Source organism: Solea senegalensis, unplaced genomic scaffold (genome assembly GCF_019176455.1).
Source record: "Solea senegalensis isolate Sse05_10M unplaced genomic scaffold, IFAPA_SoseM_1 scf7180000014855, whole genome shotgun sequence".
In the NCBI taxonomy this organism is placed as follows: Eukaryota; Metazoa; Chordata; class Actinopteri; order Pleuronectiformes; family Soleidae; genus Solea; species Solea senegalensis.
Genome location: NW_025321152.1, coordinates 24,586 through 46,435, shown reverse-complemented (window position 1 = coordinate 46,435; position 21,850 = coordinate 24,586). Strand labels below are relative to the sequence as shown.

At 41.3% G+C, this 21,850-nt stretch overlaps 2 protein-coding genes and 1 long non-coding RNA gene across 5 annotated transcripts in view; 1 reads left to right on the top strand and 2 right to left on the bottom strand.

Annotated features, from left to right (window-relative positions):
- Positions 1 to 3,322: 3,322 nt before the first annotated feature.
- Positions 3,323 to 9,814, top strand: LOC122761654 (heat shock cognate 71 kDa protein-like). Of its 2 annotated transcripts, XM_044016867.1 has the most exons (9): positions 3,323 to 3,445; positions 5,970 to 6,179; positions 6,775 to 6,980; positions 7,200 to 7,352; positions 7,593 to 8,148; positions 8,226 to 8,428; positions 8,585 to 8,783; positions 8,858 to 9,090; positions 9,208 to 9,814. In XM_044016867.1, the coding sequence occupies exons 2-9, from the start codon at positions 5,975 to 5,977 to the stop codon at positions 9,385 to 9,387; spliced, it is 1,935 nt and encodes a 644-aa protein (XP_043872802.1). In that variant the 5' UTR covers positions 3,323 to 3,445; positions 5,970 to 5,974; the 3' UTR covers positions 9,388 to 9,814. The 2 variants fall into 2 exon arrangements, with proteins under 2 accessions (XP_043872802.1, XP_043872803.1); XM_044016868.1 differs by lacking the exons at positions 3,323 to 3,445; positions 5,970 to 6,179 and having other exon boundaries at positions 6,781 to 6,894.
- A 663-nt stretch (positions 9,815 to 10,477) lies between these two features.
- On the bottom strand, positions 10,478 to 11,893 carry LOC122761657. Of its 2 annotated transcripts, XR_006358605.1 has the most exons (3): positions 11,831 to 11,864; positions 10,891 to 10,997; positions 10,689 to 10,776 (listed from the first exon to the last, which is right to left on the bottom strand). It is a non-coding gene; the product is annotated as an uncharacterized LOC122761657 (long non-coding RNA). The 2 variants fall into 2 exon arrangements; XR_006358604.1 differs by having other exon boundaries at positions 10,478 to 10,776; positions 10,891 to 11,893.
- Position 11,894: 1 nt separating this feature from the next.
- LOC122761660 (roundabout homolog 2-like) overlaps positions 11,895 to 21,850 on the bottom strand; it is a gene marked incomplete at both ends in the record, with an annotated part of 33,646 nt that continues 23,690 nt past the window's right edge. Inside the window, 12 exons of the mRNA XM_044016883.1 lie at positions 11,895 to 11,920; positions 12,350 to 12,627; positions 13,649 to 13,784; positions 13,934 to 14,200; positions 14,563 to 14,684; positions 14,757 to 14,799; positions 15,620 to 15,838; positions 15,992 to 16,187; positions 20,075 to 20,193; positions 20,335 to 20,551; positions 20,655 to 20,776; positions 20,967 to 21,133. Of these exons, the coding sequence (XP_043872818.1) occupies positions 11,895 to 11,920; positions 12,350 to 12,627; positions 13,649 to 13,784; positions 13,934 to 14,200; positions 14,563 to 14,684; positions 14,757 to 14,799; positions 15,620 to 15,838; positions 15,992 to 16,187; positions 20,075 to 20,193; positions 20,335 to 20,551; positions 20,655 to 20,776; positions 20,967 to 21,133 (1,912 nt within the window). The remainder of the gene's footprint in view (positions 11,921 to 12,349; positions 12,628 to 13,648; positions 13,785 to 13,933; positions 14,201 to 14,562; positions 14,685 to 14,756; positions 14,800 to 15,619; positions 15,839 to 15,991; positions 16,188 to 20,074; positions 20,194 to 20,334; positions 20,552 to 20,654; positions 20,777 to 20,966; positions 21,134 to 21,850) is intronic.

Below are 21,850 nucleotides of genomic sequence, written 5' to 3'. Positions count from 1 at the left end.
TATAGTGTTGACACTTATTAATCAGTACTTAGGCCGGACGATCAGTTGTCTTCCTGTTTGCAGTTACACTGGAGCGCAGTGTAACTTCTAAAGAACAAAAAGAACAAAACAAATAATTGGCTGAAAGTGGTGTTGATGGCTGGTATATCATTGATTTAAAACATAAACATGGTTTCCATGTGTTGGCTGGTGCTGCTGTTGTTCAGGGCTAACGTGACAGAAATACAGACACGAAACATGCTTTCATTCTAAAAAGACCTGTACAGCAACAAAACACTTTGTATGTCATGTCAAGTTTGGTCACTCGTTTCGGACCCTGGCTCTTTCTCAATATCTGTAATTGTCCGTACTTATGTACTGTACACCCGTACTTGGCGAGTCTGTACTCCAGTTGTACTTCCCAAGTGTGCAAGTACAGACTTTAAATGTAGACATTGTAAACACTGAGCTGGAACCAGAGTGGTTATTTAGCTTTAGCTTTAGCTAAGAAAAATGTTTGCGTTCAGGAAATGATTGGTTAAGATACTAACCAATACTACAGACCTGTACGTGCTGTTCTACTCAAGAGGAAATCAGGTCACTGCTATACTAAATATCCCATAATATCACTTCTATCATATTTGTTTGACAGTAAATCAGTCGTACACATAGTGCTCTTTAATCTTTAGCTGTTTGTGTGACTTCAGTATTGCTAACTATGGCTAACTTTTCAACTGGTCAACTCAGGATCCTTGAAATCCTTAATAGTTTGTGAATTACAAAAAAAATTCCATGATACCAAGGACAATCCCATGGATGAAGCTTCTTCCTCGAGACGAGACGATAGTGGAAGTCGTATTAATCAATATTAGAACATGTTAAAATTTAAGTTTCCTGTCCTGATCTTTTCACTGACATGTAGGTCAATACCAAATACTAATGTGGTAACACACACTGGCATCAGGCTGACATTTGGGTCATCATGCTGTATAACAAACACTGGGATTGGTTTCCCATTAAAAGAGTCCTGATGTGACCTTTACAAACCTGGGATCCTCCTATGATTCTGTCACAACATGTTATGATAGAAGCTCAGGTGTTTGAGAGAGTGACTCACTCTTCACTCTGGTCTCATTTCACTTGACAGGAAACCATTGTCAAGTTTAAACAAAAAAACCCACAATGATTCTTTCCAGTTTAATTTGACCCTGAAAAGAAGAAAAGCAGGAAACACCAGGAACGGATCTCACACAAACACTACTGATCTAAAATGATGAAAAATATTCAAATAAACTGTCCAGTAAAGCCCTTAACAGGTGCTTGAAAATGAAAACACAGGTCATTGAGAGTGCTTGAATTTTATAGAAGAAATAAATTAAGTTGCTATTTATGTAAATGTCCCCCTTGTTTGTTACGAAGCCACCTACTGTTATAATACAGTTTTAATGTATTTGTTGGTTTATTTTAGATATTAATATGTGAACATTTCTGTAAATATGCCAGAATCTGTGGTCTGACTTGCAGGATAAAACCAACACAGTCATGTGATTTGTTTGAGACAGTGCAACCACGCCATCTAGTGTTTGTCAGTGGTTCAGTCCATCAAACACAAAAATGAACGAGTGAATGTTAAAGTCAGAATAGACTTCAGGAAATACAACTGAATCTTTTAATAAAGAATACATTTAAAATAAAGTTGTTACTGAAGCCTGTTCTTACTCAGAGTTGTCCTGTTTTTGTATTTACAATAAAAAATATGTAATATTGGTTTAATTCACCTTGCTTCTCTCTCTGTTTATTACTGTGTAAAAACAGATTTGTCGAGTGCAAGTTCTGTCAAAGAACAGTGTTGATACAAGTCAGTGCTCATTTTCAAGTGGTTATATTGAAAACCTGAACCTTCTGTAGTCTATGGTGTATACCTGTGAGACTCAAACTTGTGGCCTGCCACTTAATATCAAGTCAGAGTTCATTTTGCATCATACATGTTTTTACTGTGAACTTTGTTCCATATCAAAACAAACATTATTATGATGAAATTGTGTGAAATATTGTACCAAATGTCATTATTTTGATATCAGATGGAAGATGTTGATATAATTTTAAGCTCATGTTGTCCTCCTTTACTGAACAGTTGTTTTTTCCCAGAAAGTTGACTTTTTGTTTTATTTGACTGTCGACTCCAGACCAGAGCAGAAAGTCTACAGCAGTCTACAACTGAGCCAATCGATGTAGGTCAGTGATGGACAGAGTTTCTGAGTAAATCAGTCTGGTGTTAAAACAAAAGACGACACTGACCTGTGTCTAACAGAGAATACAGAGCTAAAACTTCCGTCTTCATGTGATTTATAGATGTTACAAAAGCCTTTAATGGTGCATCATGACCGTCACTGCTGTGAGTTCTGGAAAGTTCCGAGAGAGAATATCAACAACAATTATTACTAAATAAAAGTTTACAATTTTATATAGTTTAAAATACAGCGGTGGCTCATATATAATCAGATATGAGACAATTATATTTGTAACTGCAGACAGTACATGTAACTGCCCTGATTTCTGCTTAGAACTGCTGAGTCATCATCAGAGAACTGCTGTCATCATCAGAGAACTGCTAAGTTATCATTAGATAACTGCTGAGTCATCATCAGAATGTATTTTTCCATCAGTTTTCCATCTTCATCTTCACTCAAGTCCAACTGAAGATGACTGAGAACCTTCAAAAACAGAAGATTGTCCACCATCACACTGCTTTCTGGTAAGTTCTGGAGACATGGCCACACCCTCTCACTCTCTCTCTCTCTCTCTCACACACACACACACACACACACACAAACTCACTCACTCAATAATATTCACAAAATAAAAGTTCACGATATTTATTATTTGACTTATGACACAATGAGACTGAGAACCTGACCAGATCTTACAGTTCTCTTTTCTTTCTTTTTTTCTTTTTCTGTCCTTTAATCATCAAATTCCTGCTAGCAACAGCTGAGTCATCATCAGATTGTTTTATTGGATTGGAGCAGAGGATTGTCCGCCATTACTGTTTTTGAGTTCTGGAAAGTTCTTAGTAGAACACACACCACACACACACACGCACACCTTATAATTCTTAGTGAATAAAGGTGTTTTTAGTTAAAGTCTTACATACAGCGGTGTTGTGGTAGTTTCATGTTTATACGGTCCTTTATTTTCTTAAAATCAATCCCTGCCCTGAATCATCGAATTCCTGCTAGCAACTGTTGAGTCACCATCCAATTGTTTAATTTGATTGGAGCAGAGGATTCTGCTCCTGAGTTCTGGAAAGTTCTGAGACAGAGAGAGGAGGCTCGGCCACGCCCACACGCCCACACACACAAATACTGTGAGAACGTGAGTGACGGCGGGGACCAGAAGAAGACAGAGAAGAACTACACTTCTATTAAATTACGACATTAAACGACAGTTCGTGAATTTAACGCAGGTGAGTGCGCATGTGTGTGTGTGACTTGCAGCGCGATGATAAACCTTTAACATGTGCGTCATTTCCCTCACGTAAAGTAACGCTAATTTAACGGTGGCGTCTGTCAATCAGTTAACTGTCATTAACCACGGTTCTAACCTGTTGTGATTTTAGAAATGTTCGATATTCAAATTAAAATCACACAAAAATTGATTGTGGTGATTTTTTTTTTACTAAGTAGAATGTACACAAAATACAAAAATGACCAGAAAAGTCTGTAAATCTGGCAAACATTGAGTCCCAGGCCACTTTATTAGGTACACGTCACTGGTTCCAGACCATTTTACATCAACAAGCGTGTAAGTGTGTGGAAACATTCCTCGGATGGGTTTGGTTCATGTTGACATGATCACATTTACTGCAGATTTGTACACAATATAACTGTTGATGAGAGCAAACATGTGCAGGTATGTGACCTGTAACTGTAACATGTATGCAACACCTTACTAGGGATGGATATCAGTATCGGTCCAATATTTGTCAAATTCACTGAATCGTATATATCAGCTAAAGCATTTTAACTCTGTGTTGTTTGCGAATTCATTGATCATAAATAGTTTAAAATGACTAATATCAGAGTCAGACTAATGTCAGTACTGGTAGATACTCGAGTTTGTCATATTGGTATCGGACACTAAAAAAGTGGTATTGTCCCATCCCTGCACCTTATTTATTTATGTTGGGTAAACCAGACATTTTCAGTTTGATAAATCATTAAAACGCATGCAATAATCCTGAATTTAATTTAATAAAAAGACATTCACACAGATTTAAAATCACAGTCTCTACTGGACTGAGATCTGGTGACTGGAGGCCATTTTAGTTCAGTGAACTTATTGGGTTGTTTGCTCAGCAGCCATTTTGTTACGTTTGGTCAGACATCATCAATTTGATTTAATCTGAGAAATTATCGCATGTGCGTCATTTTGCACGGCAGCCATTTTGAGCTTTGTGACATGGACATAGTATCAGAAGACGGTTGAACGTGAGGGATGAACGTGGTCAATATTATATTATATAAACATGGTGATATATATGTTTTTTAATTGCTTTTTTGAACATATGGTGTAAACCAGAGGTCTCAAATTAGGCTGTGATTATTTTGTTGATTATTTTCTCCATTAATCGAGTATTTGTTTGGTCCATAATGTCAGAAAATGTTGAAAAATGTCGTTCAGTGTTTATTAAACCTGGAAATGATGATGAGTAGTTGATGATAATTTAGTAATCACTTAATTGAACAAATCAAAATAAACCACCATGGTTAGCTTAGCTAAATAGTTATCAGTGGTTACAGTTCAACAAGCGTTAATTAAGAAGGACTGATGGTTGTTATTGCGTGTGTTTATGGGCTGAACCCAACCCAAACCTAACCAGACACAGTGTTCTCTCAGGCTTAAAATTTAACGTTGATCTTCAAAGTGTGCCAAGTAATCAGCACAGCGTTTCAGGATCACTGTCTGAACTTGTAAGATAACCTTTATTATTGCAATGTTTGTGTTGCCAAGAAGTTAACGCCTCACACATGACAGCTCCAGCCTGAACTGTTAATACAAAGCAGGAAGAATTCAAACTTGCATGAAGTCTGGCTCTACTGTGTGAAACTCACAGCAGAAATCAAGATTCATATATGCAATATATGCATATTATATCTATATATGGTATGGTGACAGATCTGGTCTTAAATTTTGGAAATTGTCATATCAAGGTAAAGTATCTGTGATGACTTTTCCTGGTTTTAAAGGCTGTTGCATTGATAGTCTTCATATTTATTATGTTGAATACATTTGTGAAATGCACTAGATTTTATGTACTAATTGAAAAAGTGCAATTACATTTAAAAAAGCAACTTAATAAAGTATTTGTAACACAAATATCCGTCATTTAAAGAATTAAAGCAGGTATTATCTGTAATGAAAGGTAATAAGTATATTTTAAGATGATATAATACAGATCTCAAACTGCAGATTATATTGTATTTTACAGTGTATTGTCACACTCAAACTTTTCATGAGTCCAGAGAAATGACTGCGCTGCTTTATATCCACATCTATCTGCTATATCAGGATAAAGACTTAAACATATAAGCAGCTATGTGATTGGCTGGTTACATTATTTGTGTTAAAAAGCAGTTGTACTGGTGTACCTAATGAAGTGGCCTGGCTGTTGAAGTCTCATGAGCTCATTAACTGTTATTCAGGCTTAAGTAAAAAAAAGTCGCTCACCCGCCTGTTTTCTGTTGTTGTCATAATAAAGCAGCTGTTGCTAAGCTGTCTGAAGTGGGGGGGCTTGAGGACAGGTGCTGTGGACATCATCACTTCACTTCGTTTCCACTTGTGTTTGAGCTGCTCAGACTCTGATAATAGCCCCATTACCCCACACTGCAAATGTGCCTGATGGCAGAGCTCAGAGAGCTTCAGTTACTCTTGTCCACCTCAGTGTCCGGGGAGGGGGGCTAACATGAGTTCACTCTGATTTCCCTCAGCAAACATGTCTAAGACACCAGCAGTGGGCATTGACCTGGGCACCACCTACTCCTGTGTGGGAGTGTTTCAGCACGGCAAAGTGGAAATCATCGCCAACGACCAGGGGAACAGGACCACGCCCAGTTATGTGGCCTTCACTGACACTGAGAGGCTGATCGGTGATGCAGCCAAGAACCAGGTGGCTCTGAACCCCAACAACACAGTGTTTGGTAGGATTATCTTTTACGGTACAGATTAGTTATGGGATGGACATTTCTCACAAAAAATACTTTATTAATATTTGATGGTGAAGATTATTTTTATAATCGAATAATCTGTCGGTTATTTCAGTGTTTCTTAAAAGTCTTGTTTTTGTTCACAAACTGAAATGATTCACTTTGAATCGAACGAGATGCATTCAATGACCCTGGTTAATTTCATCACTTCTTTGGGATCTACAGTGTTGAGCAGAGAGGAGCAGCTTCAAGATGCATTCAAGAAAGCTCGTAAATTTCATCACGTTTGCAAACATGTGAATTACACAAAGTAAATGCCCGCTGCTGCTGCCGCCTTGTGGTAACAGATGCACCACAAATGACACGGACGTTCTGTTGCAGAATTTCAACGATGATTGGTTTTCTCATTGTTGATTAATGTGAACATTTTGCCAAACTTTAAATTTTTTAGTGTGTTACTACTCACGTCTGTGCATTGACAATTAATGGAAAACACATGTCCATCCCTACTACAGCTCAAGTATTAAGACCTCTGTATGTATTTTTCTGATAAATAAGTGTGTTATTGTTGTGTTCTGTTATTATTTAGATGCCAAGCGTCTTATTGGGCGTCGGTTTGATGACGCTGTTGTCCAGGCAGACATGAAACACTGGCCTTTCACTGTCATCAATGATGCTTCACGCCCCAAAGTCAAAGTGGAATACAAGGGTGAGACAAAGACCTTCTACCCAGAGGAAATCTCCTCCATGGTGCTGCTCAAAATGAAGGAGATTGCAGAGGCTTATCTGGGCAAGGTAACACCTGTGTGTCATGGCTCAGTAAAAACATGGGTTTTATATTTGTTGAATCCACTCTCTGCTTCGATTATTACTGCCCTCAGGTGTCCACTATCTAAACCACGTTTGGCTTAGGTGTGATAAAACCAGCTCATTATTGTTAGACTGTTTTGTTCATTTAATATGAAAATAATTATGATAAACATCTCACGGTCCTGTGTTTTTTTTCTTCCTCAGACTGTAACAAGTGCTGTGGTGACCGTTCCCGCCTACTTCAATGACTCTCAGCGTCAGGCGACCAAAGATGCCGGAACCATCTCTGGACTCAACGTGCTCCGTATCATCAACGAGCCGACCGCCGCTGCCATCGCTTATGGTCTAGACAAAAAGGTGCAACAATCCTGCGACATAATTAAGACTATCGCTGTTATATTCTTTTTCTCTTTCTTTTAAACTTTTAAACCTGTTGGAAACCCTTCCACTAGTCCATGGTCTAGTGGAAAAGGAACTTGTATTGTAACTGGAGGGTCTATTTCTGGCCCCAGTCTTGGATAAATGTGAGGGTTGCGTGAGGTGGACTCCTACTGAAGGAGAAAGAAACAATCATTTGAAATGATTTTAAATTGACAGGTTGGCTCTGAGAGACACGTCCTCATCTTTGACCTGGGCGGTGGCACATTCGACGTGTCCATCCTGACCATCGAGGACGGCATCTTCGAGGTGAAGTCCACAGCGGGTGACACCCACTTGGGAGGCGAAGATTTTGACAACCGCATGGTCAACCACTTCATCTCCGAGTTCAAACGCAAGTACAAGAAGGACATCAGCGACAACAAGAGGGCGGTGCGGCGTCTTCGCACGGCCTGCGAGCGAGCCAAGCGCACGCTGTCCTCCAGCACACAGGCCAGCATCGAAATCGACTCGCTCTACGAAGGCGTGGACTTCTACACGTCCATCACCAGAGCGCGCTTTGAGGAGCTGAACGCAGACCTGTTCAGAGGAACGCTGGAGCCTGTGGAGAAAGCTCTGCGCGACGCCAAGATGGACAAAGGTCAGGTCAACGAAATCGTACTGGTGGGAGGGTCCACTCGTATTCCCAAGATCCAAAAGCTTCTGCAAGACTTCTTCAACGGGAAAGAACTGAATAAGAGCATCAATCCTGATGAAGCAGTGGCTTATGGAGCAGGTATAAACACAATATAAGACTTATTTAAACGCCTTTGTTCAGCTGAAGCTAACATCCACACTCTGTTGTGTCTGCAGCCGTGCAGGCGGCCATCCTCTGTGGAGACAAATCTGAGAACGTGCAGGACCTGCTGCTGCTCGACGTCGCCCCCTTGTCTCTGGGCATTGAAACTGCAGGAGGAGTCATGACGGCTCTGATCAAGAGGAACACGACCATCCCCACCAAACAGACGCAGACCTTCACCACCTACTCAGACAACCAGCCTGGAGTCCTCATCCAGGTACCACTGCTGTAGTCAGATTACCTTAATCCAGGTACAACCATCACTGCTGTAGTCAGATTACCCCCGTCTTCATCTGTGTTTCAGACATTATTTATAAGGATATAGATGACTGATATTGTCCAGCAGAGTCATGGTGTGTTTTCTGTATCTCAGGTGTACGAGGGTGAGAGAGCCATGACCAAAGACAACAACCTCCTGGGGAAGTTTGAGCTGACTGGAATCCCTCCTGCTCCCAGAGGAGTTCCTCAGATCGAGGTGACCTTTGACATCGACGCCAACGGCATTATGAACGTGTCTGCGGTGGATAAGAGCACGGGGAAGGAGAACAAGATCACCATCACCAATGACAAAGGTCAGCTGTGACTTCACTCTGTCCACGTGTCTCAGGCAGAACCCAGTTTTATTTTGTGTTTTTTTCCTGCTCAGGTCGTCTGAGTAAAGAAGACATCGAGCGAATGGTTGACGAAGCGGAGAAGTACAAAGCCGAAGATGAGGTCCAGAGAGAGAAGGTGGCTGCCAAGAACGCTCTGGAGGCCTACGCCTTCAACATGAAGTCCACGGTGGACGACGACAAGCTGAAGGGAAAGATCAGCGACGAGGACAAGAAGATGATTCTGGACAAGTGCACCGAGGTCATCAGCTGGCTGGACAGAAACCAGGTGAGGACCAGAGAAGCTGCTGTCGGACCATCTTCATCATCATCATCACGTCGCTACTGAACCTCCCTCATGTCTGTCTCCATGTCTCATGTGTGTCACCATGTCCATGTGTCTCAGTCTGCAGAGAAAGACGAGTTTGAGCATCAGCAGAAGGAGCTGGAGAAGCTGTGCAATCCCATCATGACCAAACTGTACCAGAGCTCTGGAGGAGCAGCAGGAGGAATGCCAGGAGGTTTCCCTGGATCAGCCAGTGAAGGAGGAGCAGGCTCTGGTCCCACCATCGAGGAGGTCGACTAAACCAGGCTTTAAACCAGAGTTAAAAATCCTGATTTTGAAAAAGTGCCAGAAACCAGAGTTAAAAATCATAAGTTTTAATAGTGTTTAAACCCAGAGTTAAGAACCAGTTTTAAAATCTGAGTTTAATTCAGAGTTAAAATTCCTGATTTTCGAAAAGTCTTTGAAACCAGAGTTAAAACCAGAGTTTAATCTAGAGTTTAATCCAGTCTTGCTATAGCTTGTTGTGTTCAGTGTAAACATGATGATGATGAGGTTAATCTTCAGTTATTTTTTTAGTTGCTTTGCTCAGACACTTTAGCTCCGCCTCCTCTGACACACACCTGTGTTGATGGTCACATGACCACAGAGTGGTGAGTGCCTTTGTTTCATTTACTTTCACTAATGTTATTTTATAAACTCAGACTCAATAAAAACACTTTTGCACTTCTCTGTTTGTCATGTTTTCATTGGTCACATGACTTTAATCCACAAATTTAGAACTCAATTACAATTAGAAAAAAATAGAAAATAAGTTCTTTTTTAATTTATTAATTAAATGCAAACAAACAAAAAACAGAGTTCATGGTTTTATACCTAATGAATTTTACAGCTTAGTTTTACAGAAAGTGAACTGTAATCCAGATTAAAAAGATTTTTTGACAAAAAGTAGACTAATAAAACCTTTCTGTTTATGTATTAGTGTGAGTTTGAGTGTGTGGAGCTTTGGTGAGTCCTGTACGCATGCATGAAGAAGAAATCTGCTGAAATACAAAACTGAGCAGGAAACTGATGACGCTGACATTTACTTCTTCACACACGGTTTCACCCATTATTTTAAAATGGTTAAATAAGTTTAAATTTAATCTGTTCACATTTCTGTAATTCAGGTTATATTCATTTAAATGATTGGAATGGTTTTAATCTCTTCATATCTATAGAAAATCTAATGTGGTTGAATTTAACAGATGAGAATAAAACAAACAAAAAACTAAACTTGGACGCAAATAATCAGGTTTTTGCAGGTTATTCTAACAACAAACATGAGCAACAAACTAACACATGAACATGTGAACACATGAACATGTGAACTACACACCAACACACACAGACGTTTTACTAAAAATGTTTTTATTTAATTTAAAAAGTTCAACAACACACTGGTGATTTGCAAACACACACACACACAGAAGATACATCCAATAATCTGACAGTTACATTAATACAAACACATTTTCCCTCAGATTTATTTATTTAATCACTTTAAAAAAGAAAAATCACAGTTTTTTTTTTTTAAATCATTTAAAATAAAAACATTTTCTTTCTTTCAGTTGTCAGATTCTCGTCTGTTTCCACGGCAACAGCCAGGAAACCAGAGCAGAAAATCAGATCAGCTTCCTTTTACATGATGTTCTGGAAGAGACACACACACACACACAGAAGAAACTGTCTGATTATACTGACAATGATGAGATTAAATCAGATTAAATGAGATGCTTGTGTTTTCAACTCTGTGTTAAAACAAACCTTGTCTCTCTGTCCAGGAAAGACTCCGCCCCCTCCCAGTGACCCGTAGCCTGACATGTGGACACTGGGCAGGAAAGTGGACTGACCATGTGGGATTATAATCGTATCTGCACATGGATCAAATGACATTTGGGATTATAATCTCATCTGCACCTGAATCAAACGACATGTGGGATTATAATCTCATGTGCACATGGATCAAACGACATTTGGATTATAATCTCATGTGCATGTGAATCAAACAACATGTGGGATTATAATCTCATCTGCACCTGAATCAAACGACATGTGGAATTATAATTTTAGCTGCACATAAAACAAACGTGGGATTATAGTCTCATCTGCACCTGAATCAAACAACATGTGGAATTATAATCTCATCCGCACATGAAACAAACAACAAGTCGCTAAATTAAAAATGTAAAACAGTGATGGAGTGGGCGGAGCCAAAGACGTTCACTGGTCATTGTGTCTAATCTCAAAGTGATTAAATGTGATTTCTTTGAAGTCTCCTCCTCCTCTGAGGTCAAAAGTCACTGCTGTCTCACTGGGACTCAGAACATTGTCAGCAGGTTTAGTGAAAACTCTGAGTCAGTTACCCTGGCAACATACTCTGTGAACCGAACCTGCTGAGCCTGAAGCAGCTGTCAGCTGACAGTCGATCTCAGAACACGTATCAGAGCGCATTCACCTGCTAAATTAAGAGATGGGTTTCAGGTGTGTGTGTGGATCCTGGAAGCTGATTGGCCGTTCCACAGGAAGCTTAAGAGAATAAGAGTCCTGATGGTCCACAGGTGCAGCTGCTCACACACTCTCTCTCACAGTGTCAGAGGTTTTGATCGAAAATGTTGGTTTTAGTTTGTTGCTGCTGGGATTTTTTGGGAGTTGGGAAGGGAAAGGGTTGTGGTGTGTGTGTGCGTGGGGGGTGTTATTGTCAGACCTGCTTGAACGTGTGTCTCTCTCTCGTCCTTGTGTATTTTCTTCTTACTCCTGGTTCTGTGTGTGTGAGCGGTGAGGCTGAAATCAGCAGCTGCGACACACACACACACACACACACACACACAAAAACAACAAGAAAAGATGCTGGTGAAGAAACAGGAAAAATCATTCTGTGTCAAATAAACGACAGATCACATCTAGAATTGTGTTCATGTAGAATTCATGTTGACTCTGTTGTCACAGTGGAGATGAAACCATGAACCTTTATTTTTACCAGGAAGTCTCTTGAGATTAAATCTGTTTTTCTAGGAATTAAAACCTTCACAAATTTAAGATAAAATCATGTCAGTCACATCTTTGAAATTTATTTTTGAATCCAGTCAAAAGACTTTCATTTCATTTCTGCAGGAAATGACATTTTTCTAGTTTGATATTGAAATTTGAAAACCTTTTTTTTAATGTAAATTGTTGAGTTTTAATAAAGTTTTGTAATAAAACAGTCCGCTGAATAAAGTCTGACCTCTGCTGCTGTGAACCTCAGTGGCGTCGCGGCTCTGGTTCGTGGTGAACAGATCTGGGTTTGATTGAGAAACCTGTGAGCTGAGGTGATGATCATGATGATGGTGAGTGAATAAGTGACAGTGATGAGAGGGTGAGGAGTCGCTGGGCTGGTAAAACAGATGATCTGCTTTAGATGACAGGACGGCCACTTCATCCCTGGACGTGTCCATCAGATAAGTCCTCGCAGGAAGTGGGGGACACCAGTCATCCTCGTCTTCATCATCATCCTCATCAAAGCTGCAGAGAGACAACAATGAATACATGAAAACATCATGTAAACATCTGTAACATCAACAGAAACAAAGCTGAAACTTTAATTAATGAAAACATGAATAATAATTTACATGTTTGTAAAAACATGCCAAATAATGAGCTGTTCTCTATAAACACCAATAGACTGGCTGCCAAATAATGAACTGTTCTATATATCCACCAAGAGTCTGGTGGCCAAATAATGAGCTGTTCTCTATAAACACCAAGAGACTGGCTGCCAAATAATGAGCTGTTCTCATAAACACCAAGAGACTGGCTGCCAAATAATGAGCTGTTCTATATATCCACCAACATACTGGCTGCCAAATAATGAGTTTTCTCTATATCCACCAACGTACTGGCTGCCAAATAATGAGCTGTTCTCTATATCCACCAACGTACTGGCTGCCAAATAATGAGCAGTTCTCTATATCTACTTTAGGACTAACTTCCAAATAATGGGCTATTCTCTATATCCACCTAGAGACTGGCTGCCAAATAATGAGCTGTTCTATATATCCACCAACATACTGGCTGCCAATAATGAATCCACCAAAGCTGTTCTCTATATCCACCAACGTACTGGCTGTCAAATAATGAGCAGTTCTCTTTATCTACTTTAGGACTAACTTCCAAATAATGGGCTGTTCTCTATATCCACCTAGAGACTGGCTGCCAAATAATGAGCTGTTCTATATATCCACCAACATACTGGCTGCCAAATAATGAGCTGTTCTCTATAAACACCAAGGTACTGGCTGCCAAATAATGAGCTGTTCTCTATATCCACCAACGTGGCTGCCAAATAATGAGCTGTTCTCATTATCCACCAAGACACTGGCTGCCAAATAATGAGCTGTTCTATATATCCACCAACATACTGGCTGCCAAATAATGATCTGTTCTCTATATCCACCAATGGACTAGCTGCCAAATAATGAGCTACATGACTAAATAAAGACATTTTTCCTGGAGAAGTAGAGAAGGTGTCAGTCACGAGTCTCACCTGAGTTGCTCTTCTTCTTCTCTTTTTGTCAGACACTTGTCCTCGTTAGCAGGAACAGGAAGTGACATCACGTCCACCCAGGTGAGAGGAGCTGACTGAGACGAGGAGCCCGTCGACTTCTGTGTCATCAGTTTGTCTGTGAGGACAAAGAAAAGTCTGTCAACTTACGTGAAGTGATTTCTGAGGTCTTAACGGGTCACGTGACTTTGTTGTCTTTAAAAAACAACAACCTGTGTCTTCACATAAAATTATAAACTATAAATAATAATAATAATAAAAACTCACCGTTGTGTTTCTTACTGTACTGCAGTTTGGCATATTCAGACCCGGACTGACTGGACTGGATGGTCCACTGGTCCAAGTCCTGGTCCAGACCCAGCAGTACCGGGTTGCTGCTGTAGGGGTCTGGACCCTGGTTGTAGGAGGAGCTACAGTAGGTGTCGTAGTAGGTGAGCAGCTCGTGGTCAGCAGCAGCAGCAGAAGTGTTGATGGTGCTGTAGATCGGACTCTCGTTAGACTCTGTCTGGTTCTTGAAGTTCAAACCTGAAACTGCTGAAGAGAAAAAGACTGAGTTACATTAAATGTCCTCTCTCTCTGTCAGGCTGCAGGATCCAGATCCAGTTTATTGTTGTTTATCTGCTCCTGGTCTCTACCTCACCTCCCTCTTGTCCTTTCTGTTCCCATTTTTCCTTCCACCCCAACCTGTCTTGGCAGATGATGCACATATTTGGTTCTGGTTCTGTCAGAGATTTCTCCTTCTGTTAAAAGGGAGTTTTTCTCTCCACTGCCCTCTAGTGTTTGCTCATTGTGTGAACTGTTTCATCTCAATGACGTGTCCATGTACAGAGACCAGAGATAATGCATGTTGTGATTCAGTGCTTTACAAATAAAGTTGAATTGAATGGAGTTCTTACTGTTGTAATATTTGCCTGAGTCCAGTTTTCCTGAGTTGAACTTGACAGAGTCCAGGTTTGGAGTTGGCCATGAATCTGCGAGCCATGGATAATTCCCCATGTTTGAGCCCAACAAGCTGGGTCTGAACAAACAAACCCAGGATTAACACTTAAAAGTATTACTTACTAAATATAAATGGTAATGTGGATTTTACCGTCCGTTTAACATCCCAGATCCTTCACCGTGAGCAAATCCAACTAAGAAGAAACAAAACGACGTTTTACAGCAGATCAAGAAATCAAAAATTAAACACAGGTTTGACTCAGATTAAAAGTGAGTGTCGATAAAAAGTAACAAGTCAATCGTTTTATAATAGGAAGTTTGACTTCGAAAGTCAAAACTGTCAGTTATTATTCTTTGCAGCTCTTTGAAATTTAAAGAAAGTTTTACAGACATTTGATTCAGAACAGATAAAAAGTCATTAAAATAATCTGAAGGAGAAGAAATAAAAACTAATCTTTTTATCTTTGTCTTCATCACCATAGACTTTTATTTAGCAAAGAAATACGATGAACTAACGATTCATGATCCATAATCTATATTAATCTATATTAATCCATCCATAATCTATATTTGTATTAACTACACTGAACTCTGTCCAGACTCTGTCATGAAATATGACTGAAGTTATTTTATTTGTCATTATAATATTAAATCACAGTAACACAGCATAATATCATCAGCATAGACTTTAACCTCAGAATCTTTTAAATCAGCTTTTAAAACATTTTGTTTGTCAGAACTTTTAGAAAAAAGATGTCTCGCCAAGTCATGGTTTCATCTCTTCTGTTTTTAAACTCTTTTAAAAGTAACTTTTCCTGCTGTTTTAGCTTCAAACCGTTTGAACAGTTTTTCTCTGAGTGAAATGTGCTAAATAAATTAGCCTTGTTCTGTAATAATGCTAAGAGACGTCTGTGTGTGTGTAAGAATAAATCATGTATATAAGACATGTATATACTGTATATAAGAACCGTTTTAAAGTTTAAAAAATCCTGACTCAGCTGTTCACCCTCTCACCTGCTGGTGTGTAGGCGAAGGATGTGCTGTAATGTCCCAGCTGTTTGCTGCTGCGGTGACGACAGTAAAACCAAACGCCGACGCTTGTCACCATCAACCACACGGCCACACCCACTCCTGCGATGAAGGCGGGCTTAAACAGCACGCTGCTGATCTGCTCCGATAAGCTGAGGTCAGTGTCTTTGTCCACAGGCGTCAGAGACTTCTCCAGAGGGACAGCTGACGGAGACAAGACGCAGACAAGACGGAGACAAGACGCAGACAAGACGGAGACAAGACGCATCATCATGTTCATGTGTTCATGTGTTCATCATGTGTTGATGTGTTCATCATGTGTTGATGTGTTCATCATGTGTTGCTGTGTTGACTCACTGAGGATCAGATGGACAGGAGGACTCACAGATCCCTGACCCAGCTCGGTCACAGCAGCCACAGTCACAGTGTAGTGGACGTCAGGACGCAGACCGGACAGAAGGATGGACAGAACTGCTCCGTCCACTGTTCTGTTGATCTGCTGCTTCTCCTGGTCCACACTGTCCAGGTCCCTGTCCCTGCTCAGACACCAGACCTGAACCAGAGCAGAGAGACAACATCTGTGATGATGTCACGCTTCATTTCATTATTCCATGTTTTATAACACGAGAGATCATTCAAACATGAACTCTGCTGAATAATCTCATGCAGGGATGAGATTGTGTTTAAACTGACAAATATAAACTATCTTTCACATAGAAAAAGCATTAAAATTCATCATTATACACTAATAACAATAATAATCATGTATTTCCTTTTGTTTTGTTTAAAATTGTGATTTTGATCTGAACATCATGAATTCATCACTTAATCTCATAACTGCAGTTAAAATAAAATAGTAGAAGAAGAACAGTTCTGGCCTGAGCTTTATGAGTGAGTGGACCCACCCATTTTAAAATGTTTATTCACAATAAACATTTTAAAATGTTTCTTTTGTGACGTTTTATTAATTTATGGTGAAAATGTAGAAAAGAATGAAGACTTTTGTTGTTTTCTGGTGAACTCACAGATGGACAGAATGTAAATGACAACAATAGAAGAAGAGAGTTCTGTTTCCACAGCTCTGACGATTAATAGTCAGTGTTGAGCTGTGATTTTCTTCTTTCTCTGTAGAACACACTGTGACTCATCATCTACTCTTCTAACCACACACACACAGATTCAATGACTGAAGGATTGACGATATTTATGTTGATTTTGCTCTTTCACTGTGTGCTGTATTATTATGTATACTATATACTATACTATATACCATATACTAACCATCCCAGCCGGATGGTTAGTATATGGTATATGGTTACATGTATATATGTATATATACATATACATATATACATATATACATATACACATATAACAAGGTCCACGTCAGGTGCCAGGGAACCAGGGCAACCTGATGAGAAATGGGCTACTGGAACAAGACATAGATGGACAAGAGCGGAAAACATGGAACTGTTGGAATGCTACTATAAGAGCAACCCCATAGTGAAGGGATACATGCAGTGAATGTGGGACTAATGGTTACTTCGAAACCCACGATGTTGGAACCAGTGTTCCAACATCCGCAATCGAAAACTTCTATCACAACTAGAGATTGATGAGCTACAACAACAACGTTACAGAAAGGGGGTGCCAGGACGACAGGTCAGTGGGGGGATGCCACCATCACCCCCACAATCAGAAACAACAGCCTCAGTACAAGAGCTGCTGACCTGAGAATGAAGATCATGGCACAATTAGAAACCTGGAACCCCCTACGAATACCGAAGCTCACTTGTAAAGTACCTTCAGAAGATCTGCTAATGGATGTGAATGCTGCACTAACAACAATCCCTACGGAACCATCACTGAGACCAATAAGCTGATACACAGTACAGCAATGCTTGGATACATGATGGGCACGATGGGCTCAAACCACTAACAGACAGCATCCACCATGGAGATTACGGTTAGAGGCCAAGATAAGAACAACACGAAGAGAAGTTAGCAAGCTAGCAGAGATACAGAAAGGCGACATGGTGAATAAAGGGACATACACCAAGCTCTCCATAGAGAGGCACCTCGAAACTGCCAAACAGAGACTAACAGCATTGGCCACCCGGTTGAAGAGATACACCAAGGAGGCAGAGGCCAGGAGAATAAACAAGCTGTTCTCCACTGAACCAGCCAAGGTGTACTCTCAGTGGCAGGAAGGAAATAACAACAGGTCAGACCCACCAAGAGCTGAAGTGGAAGAATACTGGAAGGCCATAAGGGAAAAAGAGGCATCACACAACCTAGATGCCCAATGGCTAGTGGACCTAAGAGCAGACCACAGTAACCTCCCAGAACAAGAACCAGTAACCATCTCAATGGCAGACATCCAAGAAAGAGTGTCACAAATGAAGAGCTGGACAGCACCAGGCCCCGATATGATTCATGCCTACTGGCTGAAGAAACTAACAACACTCCATGACAACACTAGCGGCGCAGATGAACCAGCTGCTAAGGGATGGGTCCCACCTAAAGTGGTTGAACCAGGGCAGGACAGTCCTAATCCTGAAGGACCCTCAGAAGGGACCCATCCCATCCAACTACCGGCCAATAACCTGTCTCCACAACATGGAAATCCCTGTCAGGCATCATTGCGGCTAAGATGAGTAAGCACGAAGCTTAATACATGAACAGGGCTCAGAAGGGAATTGGTAGCAACATCAGAGGAGCCAAGCACCAGCCTGTTGGTCGATAGAACAGTCGTCCGAGACTGTAAGAGCAGACGGACCAACCTGTGCACTGCCTGGATTTAGTACAATAAAGCTTACGTCTCAATGCCCCACACATGGATACTGGAATGTCTGGAACTGTATAAGATCAACAGGAACCTAAGGGCCTTCATCCAGAACTCGATGGGAATGTGGAAGACAACCCTAGAGGCCGACTCAAAGACAATTGCCCAAGTCAACATCAAATGTGGCATATATCAAGGAGATGCGCTATCACCACCCCCTCAGTCAGATCATCACAAAGAGTGGTTACGGGTATCAATTCCGAAGTGGAGCAACAATTAGCCACCAGCTCCACATGGACGACATCAAGTTGTACACCAGGAATGACAGAGAAATCGACTTACTGAACCACACCACCAGGATCCACAGCAAAGACATAGGGATGTCATTCTGATTGGACAAGTGTGGCTGGATGGTCTCAAAGAGAGGCAAGATGATCAGAACTGAAGGGGTTGACCTATCAGAGGGCAACATAGGCGATATCCAAGACAGCTACAAGTACCTTGGTATCCAACATTCTAATGGAAACCATGGGGAAGCTGCAAGGAAGTCAACCACAACCAAATACCTTCAGAGTGTAAGGCAGTAAGGCAGGAACAAGATCCAAGCCATCAACATGTACGCACTACCAGTCATCAGATACCCTGCTGGGATCATAAGCTGGCCAAAGGAGGATAGAAGCCACAGATATCAAGACAAGAAAGCTCCTCATGGAGGGTTTCACCCCAAATCCAGCACCCTGAGATTGTACGCTAAGCGGAAAGAGGGAGACCGAGGACTAGTGAGCATCAAGGCCACTATCCAGGATGAAACATCAAAAACCCAAGAGTACATCAGGAAAATGGCTACAAAGGATGAACTGCTGAGTGAATGTCTCAGGCAACAGAAATAGTGCATAAGAGTGCAGAAGAAAAGGAGCAGACAACCTGAAGGAACAAGCCCCTACATGGCTTGTACCACTGCCAAATTGAAGAAGTGGCTGATATCGAGAAGATCTACCAATGGCTGGAAAAGGTCGGACTCAAAGACAGCACAGAGGCACTGATCATGGCAGCACAAGAACAGGCCCTAGGCACAAGAGACATAGAGGCCAAGATCAACAAGAGTAGATCTGACCCAAGGTGCAGACTATGCAAAGATGCCCATGAGACAGTCCAGCACATAGTAGCAGGGTGTAAGATGCTAGCTGGGTCAGTGTACATGGAGAGACACAACCAAGTGGCTGGAATAATGTACAGGAACATCTGTACCCTGAATGGAATAGAAGTACCCAAATCACAATGGGCCACACTACAGAAGGTGGCTGAGAACAACAGTGCCAAGGTGCTGTGGGACTTCAGCTTCCAGTCTGACAAACAGGTCCTGGCTAACCAACCGAACATAGTGATGGTAGACAAACACCACACCAGATCTAGCTAGACCGGAAACAAAACAGGCACTAAGGCACAGAGACTGAACATGTCTGTGAACGTGACGCAACAGGAAGTCATTTTTTATTTAGCCAATTTGCCACGAAACAGGAAGTTACTGTAGATCATACATTGACTGAAAACTGAGTCAAGGGCACAGTGCCACCTACTGGCAGAGTGAGTGGTCTGTCTGAAAGTGAGACATAGACATGTGAGAAGTGTTACGGTTTGTTGAACTCTTGTCTCACCTTGTATTCACGGATGATTCCACTGTGAATTGTGTGAGGGGGAGGTTCCCATGAAACACTGATGCTCGAGCTGTTGGTGAGTTGAACCACGGAGACAGCCTGAGGGGGCGCACTCACCACTGCACACACACGCACAATAACAAATAAAAAACATTAAAAACAGGTGACAGTTGTGTCGCTGTTGTGTTGTTGAGGTCATGAACGTGATGAAGATCATGAAGGTGATAAAGATCATGAAGGTGATGGCGTGGGTTCCGTACCTTCCTCAGGAGTTCTCAGCAGAACCATGAGGCTGTCATGTCCCTGCAGCTCGTTAAAGTATGGCCGGATCTTCACCTCATACTCGGTGCTGCTCTTGAGATCTTCTAAGATGCTGCTGAGGTCAGACGTGGCCTTCACGTCCTGGACCAACCATGAGCTGCCGATGGTCCGGTAAAAAACCCGGAAACCCTGAACGTGGCGAGACTGACGAGCCACCTGCAAAACAAGAGATGTTTAGTTTGTTCTGGAGACGATGGTGTCCTACTCACGCTGAAGGTCAGTGTCAGGAAACATTTAATCAGCTCAGTTTTTAACTCACAGTCCAGGAAATCCTGGCACTGGTTGGAGACAGAACCACGGGTTTCTGCAGGTAAACAGAAACTTCTCCTAAATCTCTCTGCACCTGTCTGTGGTCCACGGTCTGGACTGAAGGACTCCCGTCTGAAAACAAGGACGGACATCTCACTTTTACCTGGTCAACTTTCATATAATAAAAATAATGATAATAATAGTACTAAAATTGTTATGTTATCCAGAAACAGATGAATGCACAGCAGAGTAATAACATGCTCCAGTCTGGAATTACAAAGAATTATCACTCACTCACTCACTTACTCACTCACTCACTCACCGTGAGTCCTGACAGGTTCAGAGATGGGACTGGGGTCACTGAGGCCGTAGGAGTTGACCGCTCGGATGATGAAGAGATAAACGGTGTTTGGTAAAAGTTCCACCACCGTGTGGCGCTCCTGCTGCACGTGATCAGCCACCGTCTGCCAGCTGCTGCCCACGGACTGACTGCAACAAGAAAACAGCAACATATATCAGATCTTTGTCAGACTTCAGTCCCTGATCTGGTTCTTTTGACAGTCGTGTGAGGGATTAACACACAGGATTTTCCTGATTTCAGATCATAAGATTTAATTATGCTTGATATTTACTAACTGAACAGTGATTGTGGGCGTGAACAAAACTTCGCAATAACCAATGAGAGTGAGACGACTGGAAAACACCAGCTAACAAGTTCTGGTTCCCAGAATGTTCTGGAAACGTTACATTTTGGTTATGGGAAGCTTCCCTTGTCACAACCTTCATACAACCTTTAGAGAAGATTCCGCAAAGGTTCCCAGAACGTTCCCCCACTGTTACTTTGTCATAACCTTCATACAACCTTTAGAGAACGTTCCGCAAAGGTTCACAGAACATTTCCCTAACTTTACTTTGTCACAACCTTCATAAAACCTTTAGAGAACGTTCTGCAAAGGTTCCTAGAACATTCCCCCAACAGTACTTTGTCATAAATTCATACAACCTTTAGAGAACGTTCGGCAAAGGTTCCCAGAACGTTCCCCCAAATTACTTTGTTACAACCTTCATACAACCTTTAGAGAACGTTCCGCAAAGGTTCCCAGAACGCTCCCCCAAAATTACTTTGGTCATAAACTTCATACAAACTTTAGAGAATGTTCCACAACTTTACCTTGTCACAGCCTTCAAACAACCTTTAGAGAACCT

Coding starts and splice junctions, on each gene's coding strand:
- LOC122761654 (XM_044016867.1), top strand. CDS start 5,975: ATGTCTAAGACACCAGCAGTGGGCATTGACCTGGGCACCACCTACTCC. Junction 7,353..7,592: donor CTTATGGTCTAGACAAAAAG/GTGCAACAATCC, acceptor TTAAATTGACAG/GTTGGCTCTGAGAGACACGT. Junction 8,429..8,584: donor AGCCTGGAGTCCTCATCCAG/GTACCACTGCTG, acceptor TCTGTATCTCAG/GTGTACGAGGGTGAGAGAGC.